The sequence below is a fragment of the Bos taurus genome, chromosome 2, assembly GCF_002263795.3.
Source record: "Bos taurus isolate L1 Dominette 01449 registration number 42190680 breed Hereford chromosome 2, ARS-UCD2.0, whole genome shotgun sequence".
Taxonomy (NCBI): domain Eukaryota; kingdom Metazoa; phylum Chordata; class Mammalia; order Artiodactyla; family Bovidae; genus Bos; species Bos taurus.
The window spans coordinates 30,879,451-30,896,684 of NC_037329.1; the positions used below are offsets into that span (position 1 = coordinate 30,879,451).

Consider the following 17,234-nt stretch of genomic DNA (forward strand, 5'->3'; position numbering starts at 1 on the left):
TTTGTGAATTGACAATGATGAATCAAATGAGTATTTTTATATAAGCTGCCTCTCATTGGTCCAGACCTAATGATTCTTACCCAACAGGGCATCTGGACAGCTATTCTCTGAGTCCACACTCTCCTTAATCATCCTTGTATGCACTAGGGATGATTGGGGTACAGTTTTGCATGTGTGACTGTGTATGTATAATCTGAAGAAGCTGTCTAAACTATTCTGATAGAAAATCCTTTCCACCAACTATAGTCCTAGAAGAGAATCCCTGATATAAATGGGACAGTGTCACACCTGAAGATAAATACCTCTCTCTTGTAGAGCACAGCGAATGATATTTAGTATCTGGTGATAAACCACAATGAAAAAAATACTGAAAAGAATACATATGTATGTATAACTGAGTCACTTTGCTCTACAGCAGAAATTAAGCACAACTTCGTAAATCAACTCTACTTCAGTAAAATTTAAAAAACAATCAACACCTCTCTCACTACAAGATAAGCACCTCCAATGTCATCATATTGGGACCTTGTATCTGATGATTTATACAATGAAGCCCTGAAGGGGACAGGGACATTTTCTATAGAACACTTTTTTCATATTGAGCAAGGATACGCTAACTCCTTGGCCCTCAACCTAAGAATGAATCAGCATCAGTGGGCAGCCTTAAAAAATTAGATGCTTAAGTTTCATCCCCAGAGATATGAATTCAGTTGGTCTGACTTTGGTCCAAAAGGCATTTTTTAAAGCTTCTCAGATATTTCTAATAGGTAATCAGAACTGAGAAATCTTCCCCAAACTTGTCATAATTAAATCAGTGTCATTTGGGGAATTTGTTTATATATTATGAAGAGTGAGATCCAAGCTCACTTAGAACTTTTGCCCCCAAAATTATAGATATGAAGATGTATGACCTTTTTGTGGTGCAGCAGATTATTAGAAGTCTAAGTATACAGACTCTGTTACCTATAGACGGTAATAAACAAAAGCTTTGGCAAGCAGAAAAGAAACAAAGAGAATACCCTTAATGAAAAATACTGAGAGCTTAAGAAGTGATGAAAGGTATATAGAAAAGTAGATCAAGGATGCATGGGGAAGGAACCAAAATGGGAAAAGAGAATAACAAGACAAAAACAAAGCAGCAGGTAGACAGGAAGGAGAAAGGATGCACAAGCTAAAATGTTAGTCAATTTTTTATTAATTTATGTAATTTTCCACTACTCTATCCAATACCATATCTAGGTTTTTGGCCAATATTAAAACTAGATATCCAGTACACTCTTCTTAATTACTTTCCATTCCATGAAAAATTTAAAGGTGAATTATTATATTTCATGTGTATTTTTTACATTTTTTTCTGATAGATCATTTTACATGATAGAATGTACCTTTAAATGGCATTTCCAAGATAGAAACAAAGACAGAACAATTAAATACAAAAACAAAAGCAAAACCTTTATTCTTTGCCTTGATTGTAATGTGGTTTACCGTTCTTTATGGTAATAGCATTTTCCTGCATGCATTTCACCAACACACTACAAGTCAATAGCTTTAGTATAAAGAATCTACATTTAATGTCGCTTGTGAAAGAAACACAAAATGTTTTGCTGTGACTGGTAATATAATTTCATTTATACGATTTTTGTGGAATAAAGCTTGGATCTCATATCATATCTGATAAAGTTCTAGTGTCATATGGGTTAGTAAGAATACGATCTATCTGTGTAAACAAACACTGGAAAAGACTGATGATTTACAGAATAAAAAGACTAGGTGGAACCATCTGATTCAAGCAATGCCAAGAATATCAACTCATCGTTCCTTAAGCCTCTTTCGATGATAAGGCATCACTATGAAAGCTAATAAATGCTGGACTCAGTCTGAGATTTGTTTCACATTGAAATGTGTGCAAAGTTTACAGTACTAATAAAAAGCAGGAATCTACACTGCATTTTAGTCTTTGTTTCTTATTTCATGAAGTGCTTTAATTTAAAAGTGCTAGGAACAGAAACTAACAATAGTGACTGTGACATCAACCTGAAGATACTTTTAATTTCTCATTTATGTACAAAAAGGCGGAAAAGGAAAATAAAATGAACTTTGTACAATATTTATATTTTCTTAGAAAACTCTAACCATATATTTTCAACAGAATTAAGCAGCTTGCAACCTGTTTGTACATTGGGCTTTTTACCATAGAGTATTCAATTAAGATTGGAAGGATAAAATGCAAGAAGCTCTTCATTGTTTGCTGCAACCTATTGCTTAATGACATGAAGAATGAGGTCTTGGTAGAACAATTTGCTTCACTTTACCACTGACATATGGCTTCCCATATTAGACTTCTGAACAGTGGAAGGAATAAGATGCAGCAGCAGAGGCAAGATAAACATGCAGCAGTGACAGCGTCAAACTATAATGGAACCAGTTACATCATATTACCTGTTGAAAGCTTGCAAACTCTACTTCTGTGGTACATATTTGATGCAATAAATACTGTGCTTAAGTCGTCATTTTTGTTTGCTCAAACATGCACCACTGGGTAAAATTACTATTTACAAAGCAGACTTTTTTATTTTTTAAATTGACATATTCTATGTCAACCTTACCAAGAGCAGAAGATGGCTAAACAATACTGTAGGAAAAAGCAGAATCAACTTTATAAAGTGGTGGTGGGGGATGCTTTTTGGTCAATTCAGGTTTTTAGAAAGGACTGATAGGATATTTTAATTTTACGCCAAAGGACACTTATCAAAAATGTTATAGTCATGCTGCCAGGACTCAGAATGACTATGTAATGGTGTGTGTATATGTCTGTGTGTGTGTGTGTATACATATATATGTATATACATGCACATATACATATATACATGTATATGTAATGAATTATGTAAAAATAAAATGACATTTTAATGCTTGTGGATTCTATGGAACATTTACAGGCACAGTAAAATTTTTCTGGATGAAACACCTTAAAAACATGAATAGCTATTTAAGCACCTCAAAAATCTGAAAACATCCTGACACAAGAAGTAAACTCTTCCCTTTTGTGACATGATTTTTTTTTTTACATGAGAATGAGAAGTGCAGCATGCTTTCATTTAAAATATATCCAGTTATACAATAGAGAAACATAGAATTTCTTACCTTTACTCCCTCTCCCCAAACACAAACCCGTTTACAAAAATAGTCACATATAATAGTAAACAACCTGTGAATTAAAAAAAAAAGTGACCAATTCACAGCATACGTTTTGTAAAAATATGGCAGGTGTGGCAGTTAGAACATAAACAGTGGTGACAATTACTGTTATCAAGTGTCGCATGTTGAATTTACATAAAAATGAACTTCCCTCCCCCCTTTAAATTGGTTCCTAGAGTCTGAGTAGCCATTACTCTCTGCTCTTCAGCAGTGTCAGCTGGTTGTGAACACAGAAACCTCCTGTCAATGCTGTTTCTCTGGTTTGTTGAGTCCCAGTTTGCTGACCAGAGGCCCCTGTCTTGTTATAGGCACTGACCTTAAGTATACATTTGTAAAAACAGTCAGTTTGGCATAGACCTCCTGTGGGAGTCCTGTTGACACCAGCACATCACCATCACGGGCTGTAAACAATTGATCACAAAATGGAATATTGTTTCCTTTTACTTTTTGCTTTCCCTGATATCTTTCCCTTTGTCTTCCTTTTCTGATTTGTCTTTTTCAAATTTTTCTTTCTCGGGTTTGGTCACACTGTCATAGGAAGGTGGAGACGTGGTGGAAGGGGTCATGTCGGTTTTCTCTGGAGTTGAATTCTCATTTAGTTTATCAATGAGGATATCTTCTTTGATGGGTGTTCCCTCACCTTCTTTGCCTTTGTCTTTCTTGTATATACATGAAACTTTTTTAACTTTTTGCTTCAAGAGGTAGCGTCTATAAGCCCTCTGGATAACAATAGCAGACACCTCCTCTTGTTTGCGTTTCAGAGTGGTTGTAATGGGCTCATAGGAGACTTTGGAGGGGTTCGATGCCATGAATCTTTCTTCCATCTGGATTCGAAGGGCATCCATCTCTCCACTCTCACCCAAAACACGCTTTGTAAAGGCAAATAAGATGTCGAGGCAGTGGATCCTGTCCCCACTGACCATGGGCAGGTCCATGGCAATGAGCTGGACTTTGTTCGGTTTTGCTATGAGAAGAGGAGGATCCAGGGCAGCTGCAAAATCAGAGAGCTTGGAGAACTCTATGAACTGGGTGGCATCGGGATCAAACTTCTCCCAAACCTCGTAGAACATCTCAAAGTCATCCTCACTCAGGGGCTCTGCGCTTTCTTCAGTAGCAACACTGAAGTTCTCCAGGATGACAGCAATATACATGTTCACCACAACCAGAAATGATATGATGATATAACTGACAAAGAAGAAAATCCCAACAGACGGGTTTCCACAGTCTCCCTTAACTGAGCTGCCAGGGTGATCTTTTTCAGGGTCACAGTCTGGAGGTCCACTGTTGAGGATAGGTGCTAGCAATCCGTCCCAGCCAGCAGAGGTGGTAATCTGGAACAGGCAGATCATGCTGTTGCCAAAGGTCTCAAAGTTAAACATGTCATCAATTCCAACCTCCCTCTTAACATATGCGAAGTTGGACATTCCAAAGATGGCATAGATGAACATGACCAGGAAGAGCAGGAGGCCGATGTTAAACAACGCAGGAAGGGACATCATCAAAGCAAAGAGCAGCGTGCGGATCCCCTTAGCCCCTTTGATCAGACGCAGGATTCGGCCAATCCTGGCAAGACGGATCACTCGGAACAAGGTAGGGGACACAAAATATTTCTCTATCAGCTCAGCCAGAAACATACCTATGGAAAGCCAAGATACAACAAAAATCATATTATATGTAATGGCAGCAAATGAAAATGTACATTTCTAAGATAAGCACTATTTTTACAAAATGTGGACATGAGAATTAGGTATACACATACACATATGCACATACTAGTTTTATAAAATGTGGACATGAGAATTTGGTACACACACACACACACACACACACACATATATTTACATATACATAATCTGCAATATTCATTTAGCAAAATGAAACTGGTATGTTTAGTGCTATAACATGAACAGTTTTATACTAACTGAAGGTATTAATGGTCATTTTTCCTGGTTCAAGTCAAGCATATACCAAAAGACACAATGTATATGGTAGTGAAGTACAGAAATGGGTTTATGTTTCTGATATAATAGTTTTATATTAGTATTTGCATAAGGACTAATGGATAAAGCGTGTGATTTTAGATTAGGAATATGAGACTTATTCTTCTCAGATGGTTTGATCAGTTTTATGTGGGAGGTGGCAGAAGAGACAACCCAGGCTTTCCAGACAGACATACTTGGGACTGAATCCTGGCAATGATTTTATGCATTGCCAAATGGTGATAATAGCTATTAAATAGTTTTGTTGGTGGTGGTTAGGCTTAATGTTTACTAAGTCTTTTCTTTGTGCTATAGATACGTGCTAAGTGCATTTATTTTCATAATCTCATTTAATCCTCACAACACCACTTTACAAAAATATTTCTTGGGAAACCGGGGATCAGAGAGGTGAGATCCCTCTTGCCATAGGTCACAGAACTGGTAAAGAGTGAAAACATGGATGCACCAGGTCGGGTCTGTATAACCCAGGAGTCCCCTCCCTTAATCACTACATTCCTTCCCTATAGCACTATCACTGGGATCAAATGGAGTGACACCTTATTTCAAAGTTCTGTTTAACCAGCAAAAGTATATACACAGTGGAATAACACTTTTCTATGTGTATGTTCTCTTTCCTCAAACAGGCAGAACTTTACTTCCAGCACCTGATTTAACATCCTACACACAAGCAATATGTATTGATGAAATGAATCTGCTTTGATTTTTTTGAACAAAATGTCTACTTTTGAAAAAGAATATTACACACTGTAGAAAATTATCTGAACCCAAAGATGACATGAGGCTTGTTTGAGTGTGAATATATATAAGCACACAACATGCTATTCCAATTATCAAGGACAATTATTTGACTACTTCTATTGATTAATATGTGTACATGTGTGTGAACTGTTTATTCAGAGCAATACTTGTCTATACCACAGGAATATGACTGTTTATTATGCCAAAGTTGCAATTATTTTCTTCTGGCATGGGACAAGATGATACATGAAAGCTGCATGTATAATATAAATATAAATAATATAAATTCTCTTTTTCTTCATATAATTTCATGCACAGCACACAGTTAGATAAATGACAAGCTGAGAATGGACTCTTCATTAGACTTTATTTGAAATTTTGGGATGAATGAGAAAGTATTAATGACAAATACTTTAAAGTTTTAAAATACAAATTTTTACTCTTAAAAATTTCACTTGCGTGAAAGCACCTCTTCTTACCTACAATGGAGAGAATAACCACCACAAAATCAAAAATATTCCATCCGATGGTGAAATAGTAATAACGAAGAGAGATCAGTTTCAGCACACATTCTCCAGTGAACAGAACGATAAACACCAGATTAATCCAGTACAGAATGTTGGTCATTTCTTGACTCTGGTCGTCAGTCTCCACCATCATGGTGACCATGTTGAGGCAGATAAGGATCATGATGCTGATATCAAAGACTTGTTTGGTTACGAAATCAAAGACCATCCCTTGGAATTTGTTCTGCAAAAAAAAAAAGAGTATGTGAAATTCCCTTAGAGACTGAAAAACAAATCAAGTCCAACTTATCTTATTTTAACATAACAATGTGAAAATACAGCTTTTATTACAAAACGTTCCATGTTTGGTTTACACTTGGAAGAAAATTTTGTATACTGGAATATCCAGCTCTTTCCAAATGGTATTTGTTCTATTTATACTGTTTATGATAGCAGATTTTGTAAACTAACTTTATGTTAAGAACCACCTTTTAGTTTCTCAGTGCCTAAAACATAACCATGTGTACAGTAGACAGTAAATATTGGTCACTATAATGAATCTTTGTTATCTTCTGTGTTTGGGGTGAGCATCAAAATTAACTTTGAAGAACTAATGAATAAATACTTTTCTAGCTTTTTGGGGTCATTTTCACCCTAGTTTCTTCCTTTATATTCCCCACCCACTATGCGCAGCAAAGCCACAGCATCTTAAATTCTACCTTAAGGTTCAGCTGAGAAGATGCTTTTAAAATTATAGTTCAAGTAAAAGGACATTGGTGGAATAGTTGGTAAAATCCAGTTAAATTCTATATTTTATTTAATACTATCATACCAGGGTAAATTTCTTCGTTTTGCTGACCCATCTATGGTTGTGTAAGATGTTAAGACAAAGGAAAGCAGAATGAAGTTTATATGAGGTAACTGCTACAAGAATAAAATCATCTTTAAAAAAAAAAAAGAATAAAATCATCTTTTAAAAAAGTATAGCTTAAAATTTAGATGTTCAAACTTCGCCCTATTCAATCTGGACCTAATTTCTAAGCACTAACTAGCCTTATGTCTTGTTTATGAAGTTAAGGCCTCATCTTGTAAACCAATTATGTTCACTGGGCCCTGTTTTTTTCCTTCGTTTCACCTCTATGTGCTCAATATTCCTCATCCTAGAGCTTGGAACTTGGCTCACCTCTGCTAGGTCGTCCTCTACCTTCTCAACTAGAACTACAGAGCTTCTGCTGCATCTACGCTCATAGTCTGCATTCCAGATGGATGCCTTTATTGGTCTGGATTCTCTGTGCTAGTGTTCTGCCCCTGCCCGACTAGTAGAGGCATCCATTACTCCATACTGGAATTCTGGGATATCAAATAGTACTGGTTTGTTATATTTTGTAAAAATAACATTTGATTTTTGCATAAATAAATACATAAATAAAACATGTATTTTCTCTGAATACATATTTAGCCCGATGGACTGGACTTATGTTGTTTCAGCTGCATCTGTTCTTCGAGGGCCTCCTTCAACTTAAATGCGTCTAATTCCAGTTCTCAGCCCCTTGTTCTTAGCTCTCGGGTACTGAAGTCTACCTTTCCAAGTCTGGTTACGTTCCCCTTATTTCTACCCTTCTGATACTTGCTACTACTCTTGTACCATACTGCTTTATCTTGTTTATCCATCTCCTCTGTCATAATGCTTCTGTCAAGGGGCATTATTAGACTCCCCTTCTCAGTCTGGTGCATCCTAACTCCGTTTTAAGTTTTAAGCACTCTGTGATCTCAGACAATTTTGTGCTTACATGTTTCATAAAATGTACGACATTTTATTGCAAATGGTTTGCTTTTATTTAATTAAAAAATCAATTTTCTTCCACAGATACAGCACCTAGAGTGAAGCAGATTCAAAATGGCTGAAAAGCAGCAACTTGCTATTTATGTTCATGTCAGCATTTTCACCAAAAATCTCTTAAGATTCTTTGCCCATTTAGTTTTCCAGTGGGTTAGGTCAATATACAACTCCACTACACAGTCACTGTCTCCAATTTAAATTTCAGAATATGCTGGAGGAAGCTGTATAGCCTTGGAAGCCATGTTCACTAAGGCTTATGTTCTCTCACTTTGTCTTGGCTCTTCATAATGATGAGCAATCCTTTGTCCCTCACTTGCTCCCAGGATAATTTCAAACTTCTTAGAAATTTCTTATTCTCTTGCCCTGTATTCTTACTTCTTTTTTGAGAACACCAAAGTCAATTGTTATAAAGAAATTCCTCTACCTCTTTGTCATTTTATATTATATTGATGTCCACACCTATCTTTTTATATACTACTCCAAAATCATTGGAGGACTCAGTCCCTTTTCCTCTGTAATGTAATCTACACTGTTTTTGGGCCACATCCTGTGCAGTTTTATTCTATATTTATTCCCTTTCTCTTCAATCTCTTCCTCTCTAGAATTGCTGCTTTGCTCTGAAACTAATCTCTCAATCTTTAGAAACTTTACTACTTTAGAAATTTTACTACTACTTCTAACATTCATTCAACATTCATTCTCTTTCAGAGTCCCCTTTTGATTTTCAAATTCTGTAAACCAGCATCTCCAGTTGTTTTCTCCATTCATGTCCCTACTTCTTATTCTGTGTGACACCACTCTTCCAGTGTGTAAGGCAGAAACTCATGAGTCATCTTTGTTGCTTCCTTCTTCACGTCTCATATTCAATTAATAAACCTTTTAATTTCATTCCTAGGATAGCTCACAAATCCATTTTATTCATCTCCACACCACTCTGGTTCAGGCTCCCTATCACCCCTGAAATAGTTCCACAATGAGTCTGTACCGCACACACTGCCTCTGTCAATGCTGGTTCAGTGACAGTCACAACACCCAAACTGACCAGGCTCTGCTCAATGGCTTCGCTTTGCTCTAAGGACAAAGACTTGCCTTAATGTGGCCTAAGAAGCCCAGAAAAGTCTGGACCATCCTAACCTGTTCATTCTCACCATGTCCCAAATGAACCCCCAGCCTCTGTACTCCAGCCTCACCGGCCTTCCTACCTCAAGACCTTCACATATACATCCCTCTTTTCTTCTTACATGGCCTATAGAAACTTCCTCATTCTTCTTCAGGCCTAGGCTCATGCTCAGTAAAGCCTTCCCTGATTAATCAGCCCCTTCTTTCTTATCAGCTCTCATAGCTAAATGGATTCTTTCCTTCTTGGATATTTCTATTTGTTGGTGTGACTATTTGATTACCAAATAGACTCTCTGTTTAGTATTTAATTCCAAATGCTTAGCATCATACATTGTAAATGAATGACTGAATTAATTTGCCAAATTGTTGCCAATAATCTTCTAGCTAAATTCACTAATCATTTCCTGTGCATCCCTACTCCTACTAAAGTAAATCTACATGTTATCTGACGTAATTAAACAGCCATTAAAATTTTTTTCTCATTATCTATATGTATGTGCTGCCTTACTAATAAATCTCACTCTTTCACTGATTTACCTCTTTTATAATGGTGAAGTACACAAGGCTTTATGCTCACCACTTTTTTTTTGATATATTATAATTGTCTTTCAAAAATGAACCTATGCTTTAGAGCTCAACTGAATTATGTATGACAATGACAACTCTAAAATCCTTATCCCATATTCATAAGACCTCACCTTTCCAAATGCCTTTACAGGACTTTCAGTTACATTAACAGAATCAATAATTTCACAAAACATTAACTGCTTTACTTTCTTTATTAGCTATATGTCCTCCCTCCTTTCCTATATTTTATAGGTTCCTCATGCCACTGAGGCTTCTTGTTGGCTCACTTATCTCCAGTCCTATTGGCATGACCCTATACTGTGGACTCATCTTCTTGCATGTAAGGGTTCATCTTCTTGTCTAAGGCCCAGCATTACTTTGTCTAACATTTTCCTATCAGTTCAGTTCAGTCGCTCAGTCGTGTCTGACTCTTTGCGACCCCATAAATCGCAGCACACCAGGCCTCCCTGTACATCACCAACTCCTGGAGTTCACTCAGACTCACGTCCATCGAGTCAGTGATGCCATCCAGCCATCTCATCCTCTGTCGTCCCCTTCTCCTCCTGCCCCCCCCTCCATACCAGTCTCTAAAAATCTCTTTTTCTTCACATTACCATGCTGTGCACTTGATATTGTATTTTTACTTGGATAAATTAAGATGGATTTATTCAGATTCATAGTGGGCTTGACTCATTTAACCCAGAAAACCTTGTTTCCTACTTACTATTTCAAAAATATATCGCTATTTTTCACTGCAATATTTATTTCCATGACTTTGGAGTGTTTGTTTTTTCACATAAGTCATTACTCTGCTTTTCTCCTTTATCCATTCAAGTTGTATTATTTCTCAAAAAGTAGGCTCAAATTCTACATTCCTTATGTTTTGTCCAATATTACTATCTACTTTCTTTGGGCTTTTGGCTATCTTACAAACAGAATAGGGGCATGGGCAGTTTTAGGTTAGCTAGTTTTACATCATCACTAATGGAATCATAGCATCATGATTCCTGGGGAACACTTGATTACCTTGTACCATGTATACCTTCAGAGAGGAGTTCTGAAACATAAAAGATCTCAGGGACTCTTCTGACAACAATTCCTTGCTGCAACCAAACAGACCAGTAGCCACTGGCAAATATACAATCACAATCACCATAAAAAGCCATAGAGAAGGATGTCATCTGATTTAGGGCAAGATGCTTGGAGGAAATAGGAAATTTTTCTTAAAAACCAGGAACAAACAAGACCTATGACTTGTTTCATTAATGATTCCATTCAATATGCAGAGCTGGACAGAATATGGGGCATATCCAAGACGTATCAGTTATCCCAATTGGTCCTCACTGCACTCTGAGAACATTCAATATTTCCACACTATGTATATATGAATATGTTTTCTTTTCTACATTATTAGAAGCTCCTCAGTGATGTCAATCCTATGGAATAATATTGGTATATAAGCCTGAACATTTTTACTTATATATTTTTATGTCTGTGTATAAAATATATTACATAATTTCTACATATTATGTATCTAAAAAATACCAAATACTTAGACTATTGAGGCTATCTGGTCACATTACTAAGGCAAACTAAAACTGTTTTGCAAATACACGAAAATTAGTATCTAGCAATTTGGGCTATAAAAGTGATAGATAACATAGCTTTTATTAGTGATGAAAGTATGCTATTCTTACAGCAGGTCGAGGTATGGGTTTTTGTGGTTTCTTTGAACCCAATTTTTTCATCGCATTGTAGTATTTCTTCTGTTCTTCTGTCATAAAAATGTCTTGACCTCCAAAGTAAAGAAATGAAAGGAAAACTTGTAAAAATCATGTTCTTTGCTAGCTATAAAATCCATATTAGTAATTGTGTCAAAAATGTCTCCACATTCTATTCTAAAGTTACTAACAAACATGTATTTTAGATATGCATATATTCAACGTGTAAATTAGTCATATTTCTGTACTGGAAATATCAGTACTTTCAGACAGCTGATAGTAATTCAGCTATCTGAATTATCAATCACTTAAAAACTAATAGATGATTAAGTCAAAATAATTTCTGAATTTTATATTCTTTCTTCTTAATGACTGCACTTGGAGCCAAAAGAAACATTGGGGTATATTTAGTTAGCACTTTAGAGCAAAGATGAAGTTTTAGTATACTTATCTTTTTTTTCTGCTGGTTGAAGTTATCTATGATGACACCAATGAAAAGATTTAGAGTAAAGAATGAACCAAAAATAATAAAGATGACAAAATACAGATACATGTACAGATTGTCTTCATACTTGGGTTGTAATTCTACCTACAAAGTATAAAAAATGATAACCATTAGACCTAAAAATTGTTTCATAGAAAAGACATCAGTGAATTTTCAATTCTCAAAGCATATCTCTATCACTGGAAATTTTTAAAAAGTTAAACAGATTTTAGGAAAGATCAAGTTTAACACACTTATTGAAGAGTCTCCAAACTCTTTCATTGACTTGAGAAAATGAAACAACTCATAGAAAAGTCTGAATAATTAAAATTCATTTCATCCAATAAATGCCTAGGATATGAATGCACTTTTAAGACCCCAGTGGGGCATGCGGGGTGAGTACTTCTTCTTCCTACAGAAGAGATGCTACAGTTACACTAGTTTTTGTTAAAATTTTTCAAATTTTACTCTCTCTGACTCAGTTTCTTCATCCTTAAAATGGAAAAAAAACCAGAACCAACTCTAATATGGTCATTCAGAAGGCTAAATATATTACTATATGAGAAGTGTTAGAATAGAACCTGGCCAATAGTAATAGGTAAGAGTAAGGGTTTGATTTCTGTTATATATTTCTCTTGCTAGACTAGAATTATTACCATATGTGTTGACATAAGTACATCAGTAGTATCTTTCCATTCTGAAAATGAGTCTATTGATCCATTGTACTTAGCAGGTCTTAAGTACTGTTTCTGTAACAATGATGTGCTTTCTTATCCAACACAGTTCTGTTTTTTTTTTTTTTTTTAAGTATGAATAATGTTGATAATGCTCAACTCTTTTAAAGAAATGAAAGTGAACATGTTAGTCACTTAGTTGCATCAGACACTTTGCAATCCCATGGACTGTAGCCTGCCAGGCCCCTCTGTCCATGGAATTCTCCAGGCAAAAATACTGGCGTGGGTAGCTATTCTTTTCTCCAGGAGATCTTCCTGAACCTGGGTTCGAACTCAGGTCTTCTGTACTGCAGGTGGATTCTTTACCATCTGAGTCACCAGGGAGCCTTTTAAAGGAATATTTACCCGTTTTCCCATTCCCCCACCCCACCCCCAGCATACCAGAGTTCTTGCAGTTCTTGGCAGTACTTGATATTGTCAGACTTTTAAATATTGCCAGTCAGGAAAGTATGTAGGTAATATTTAATTTTGGTTTAAATTTGCACTTCTCTCTTGACTAAACAAGAGTAAGGGTGAATAACTTTCCATACTTTTAGAAGCCAAGTGAATTTCATCTTTTGTAAGGTGTTTGAATGCTGAGGGATTATATACTAGTATGACCTCTGAAGAACCGATGCTTTCAAACCGTGGTGCTGGAGAAGACTCTTGAGAGTCCCTTGGACTGCAAGGAGATCAAACCAGTCAATCCTAAAGGAAATCAACATTGGAAGGACTGATGCTGAAGCTGAAGCTCCAATACTTTGGCCACCTGATACAAACAGCCGACTTGTTGGAAAAGACCCTGATGCTGGGAAAGATTGAAGGCAGAAGAAAAAGGGGGCAATAGAGGATGAGATGGTTGGATGGCATCACAGACTCAATGGACACGAGTTTGAGCAAACTCTGGGAGATAGTGAAGGACAGGGAAGCCTGGTGTGCTGCAGTCCATAAGGACGCAAAGAGTCAGACATGACTGAGCATCTGAACAACAAAATACAGTAGTGTTTGCTAAGTTATTAAGGAAGAAACCTAAAGTAATTTGTATGTCATGTAGGTTATTGATTAGAAAGGTGGAGAGAACTTTGAATTAATCAAATAGGTAGGAAACTACTTTGGAAAATGAGATAATGTAAGAAAGCCTTTAACATAGTGAGTGGTAATAAATTATAAATTATTAATATTATTCAAAAGAGCCTATAAATGGGACTCCTGATAATAAAAGAGATAAAATGCAGGGTGTCAAGCTCTTATAGTTTCTTTTTTTTAATAAGGTGAAAAAAATTCAGGAACTCTCTCTAAGTTACCACATGTTTTTGGTGTCAGGGATATAACATCTGAGCTTAATTACTATGCTCTGACAATGTATGAGAAACCAATCTCTTTTTTAAAACATGATTTCCCTCCTCATTGTTAAATAGTGAGAAATTATATGGAGATTACCACAAAAAATTTCAAAAGTGCTGATGTGTGTAAGATACATTATGAAAGCCCTTTTTATCATAAAATCTTACTTTCTGAAAAGAAATATGATTATATTTGTTTTTTTTCTGTTATCATTATTCAGACTTTCCTATCACAAAAGAATATCAAAAGCTGGAGGAAATCTGAGACAGATGAAGAGAGCGCCTATAAGGGCTTTTAATTCATGGCTAGAACTATTAGAACCAAAAATAAAATATCTCTATTTACAAATAGAACAAATAGAATCTACAAATTTTTAAGTGCCAGTTGCTATTCTAGACACTAGGAAAGATATGTTAGAATATTCACAGTGAACAGAGAAATACATTCAAATCAAGTTCTGGAAGAAGTAATGTAAGGTTGAATATTTTATTTTTCTAATGCAGATATTCTGTATAAATTGACCTATGGTTTTATTTTATTGACAATATCAGTAAATTACAACACTGTAGAAATAGTCACTAGATCTAATTAAACAGTTTTTCCTCTAAATAGACTTACATTTCGTGAATCAACTGCTGCATACATGATATCCATCCATCCTTTAAATGTGGCCTGAAAAAAAGTCACACCATTGAATTTTTTTCCCCAAATTATAATTCTGGAAGAGACTAAATATCAGATTTATTAACCAAGATTTATTCAAAAACAGGTATATAAAATAGTTTGAAATTAACATTTAAAATCTTTTGGCAAAGTTTTAAAACATATGCATTGAAATTCCTTCCTTCATATTTCATAACATATTTCTATGTGACTTTAACATCTATACTTAAATCATGATAGATTATAACAATGTGCTATCATAAAATCAATTATCAACAACCTTTGACTCTTATGTATATATACAAGAATGCAACATGAAATAATTTCACGTATATAGTATTACCTTCAGACAAACTGAAAAATATGTTGCATTATTTGATCTTAAGGTTGTCTTTTCTGCTTATCTTTTCTAAATGATATTATCACCAACCACCAATCATGATGGTTTGTTCTTGAAATTACCAAATATACTATTTTGAGGCAATTATTCTATAAGAAGAAACTTTATAATCTAAAAACTATTATACCTAACTCCAATTTACTTTTTAAAATTTTTGGTTGAAGAGACATAGTAATTCTGAAGACAAGTCATGCACATTTGTTTTTCAGTTTCTTAATGCCACAGGACCCTGCAGAATTCATCTAGTGTTGGGTATCGTGTTAGTGGATCAACTCAGGGAGCGTGTGAACATGACTTAGAATGGTCAGTTGAGAAGCTAAATGGAATTTTATGAAATTATAGCAGGCATAATAGACTTGATAGGAAGGTTTTTGTTTGCAAGAGAGCAATCTCCCTATCTTAAAGCATTGAAGCAACAGGCAGGAAGATGGAAATCAAGGTAGGAGTCCATGTGAGGGGAATATCTGGTTATGGTGTTCATGAAAGTTGGGTGAGTGGAGACTTGCCAAGGGTTTAGGTACTGTCTGGTATCTGCAAAGGACAGAAATCTACCACCCCTCCCCTACCTTTCCAATCCCATCCTCGGGCCAATGCCTCTACTTTGCTCAGATTGGGGAAGACAGTGGGAATCTACGTAGAAATTTCAGTAACAGAGACTTGTTCTGGAAACCTAAGGCATAGTCTGGGAGACTTTAAACTTTATATAGCCATCCAGTCTCCAACATGGTGCAAAAAAGACAGTTCATCCATGATTAAGGAAGAATCTAGGCAGATGGGCTTAAGGAAATATGTATTGCAAACAATGAGTAAGAAGAATTTTATATTCATTTTAGTAACACATCACAGTGAATAATAATAAAGTGGTTACTTACTACTTGAAGCAGAGAAAGATACCCAAGTCCCACATTATCAAAGTTGACTTTCACGTTCTTCCACCGGGCAGTTTGGTTGCTATCTATGAGGGCCTTACATTCGCTGTAATTGTTGACCACGCTGACATCAAACATTTCTCCAGTGGTGTAGTTAATACAGTGGTAAAACTTGCCAGCAAAAAGATTCACTCCCATGATACTGAATATCAACCAAAAGATCAGGCAAACCAGAAGTACATTCATTATGGATGGAATGGCTCCTAAAAGAGCATTGACAACGACCTGGCACAGCAGTGAGATGGGGAAAGAAGTGAAAAGAGAGTCAGATCTATGGAAGAACTAGAAATGTAGGTCATTATACATGAAAACTCAACAGAGAAAATATAAAAATCATTCTAGTACTGAAAGCTTGATTCTCTTTTTAAAAAATTAAGATAGCTACTGTAAAACAGGTTTTTAAATTGGTAAGCTGAAAAGAATTTAATAGCTAGCCATTCCTTTCTATGATACCATACACACACAAATACAGAAGCACATATACCTCCATATATCATCCATTTCTGGTTGTGTCTGCAACATTCAAAGAAAATCCTAAGTAACTATTTTAAAACATCACAAAACACCTAAAAGTTCCTTTTTGAATGGCCAAACCTACCTGGACAGGGCATCATAATTTCCTCAGTGCTGAGGGTATGTAGTCTCAGGTTTTATGCCTCAGGGGATGACAACTGGCAGTACAAATGCCTCCCGGTTCCTTTGTACCACCTTTCTAAATGAGTGTTAGATTTCCACAGCTGATCTACTTTTTAGCTAGCTCAGCCTTTGTTTGAGAGCAAAAAGGCCAGGGTTGGACTTTAAAAGGCTCAGAAGACATCATATGGAGCAGGGAAGAAAAACGATGAGGAATGATTTGGTGGTTTCAAATTACAGTGAGTGGGATTTCCTTCACATTTATAAACTGGAATGAACATAACTAATGTTGACTCACATCAGAAGTCTACACAACATGCTAGAAATTTCCCACAGAGTAAAAAAGTCTAGGTAGAAGCAATCTCATTGCTTCTAATTA

General features: G+C 35.8%; 1 protein-coding gene across 2 annotated transcripts in view; it reads right to left on the reverse strand.

Annotated features, from left to right (window-relative positions):
• Nucleotides 1-1,172: 1,172 nt before the first annotated feature.
• SCN2A (sodium voltage-gated channel alpha subunit 2) overlaps nt 1,173-17,234 on the reverse strand; it is a 138,821-nt gene continuing 122,759 nt past the window's right edge. The window contains exons 22-27 of one of the 2 annotated variants that reach the window (NM_001144109.3): nt 16,166-16,447; nt 14,849-14,902; nt 12,141-12,278; nt 11,666-11,770; nt 6,416-6,686; nt 1,173-4,834 (exon numbers count right to left, since the gene is read on the reverse strand). In NM_001144109.3, the coding sequence (NP_001137581.1) occupies nt 3,639-4,834; nt 6,416-6,686; nt 11,666-11,770; nt 12,141-12,278; nt 14,849-14,902; nt 16,166-16,447 (2,046 nt within the window). In that variant the 3' untranslated portion in view covers nt 1,173-3,638. The remainder of the gene's footprint in view (nt 4,835-6,415; nt 6,687-11,665; nt 11,771-12,140; nt 12,279-14,848; nt 14,903-16,165; nt 16,448-17,234) is intronic. The other variant, XM_010802012.4, reaches the window with a different exon arrangement.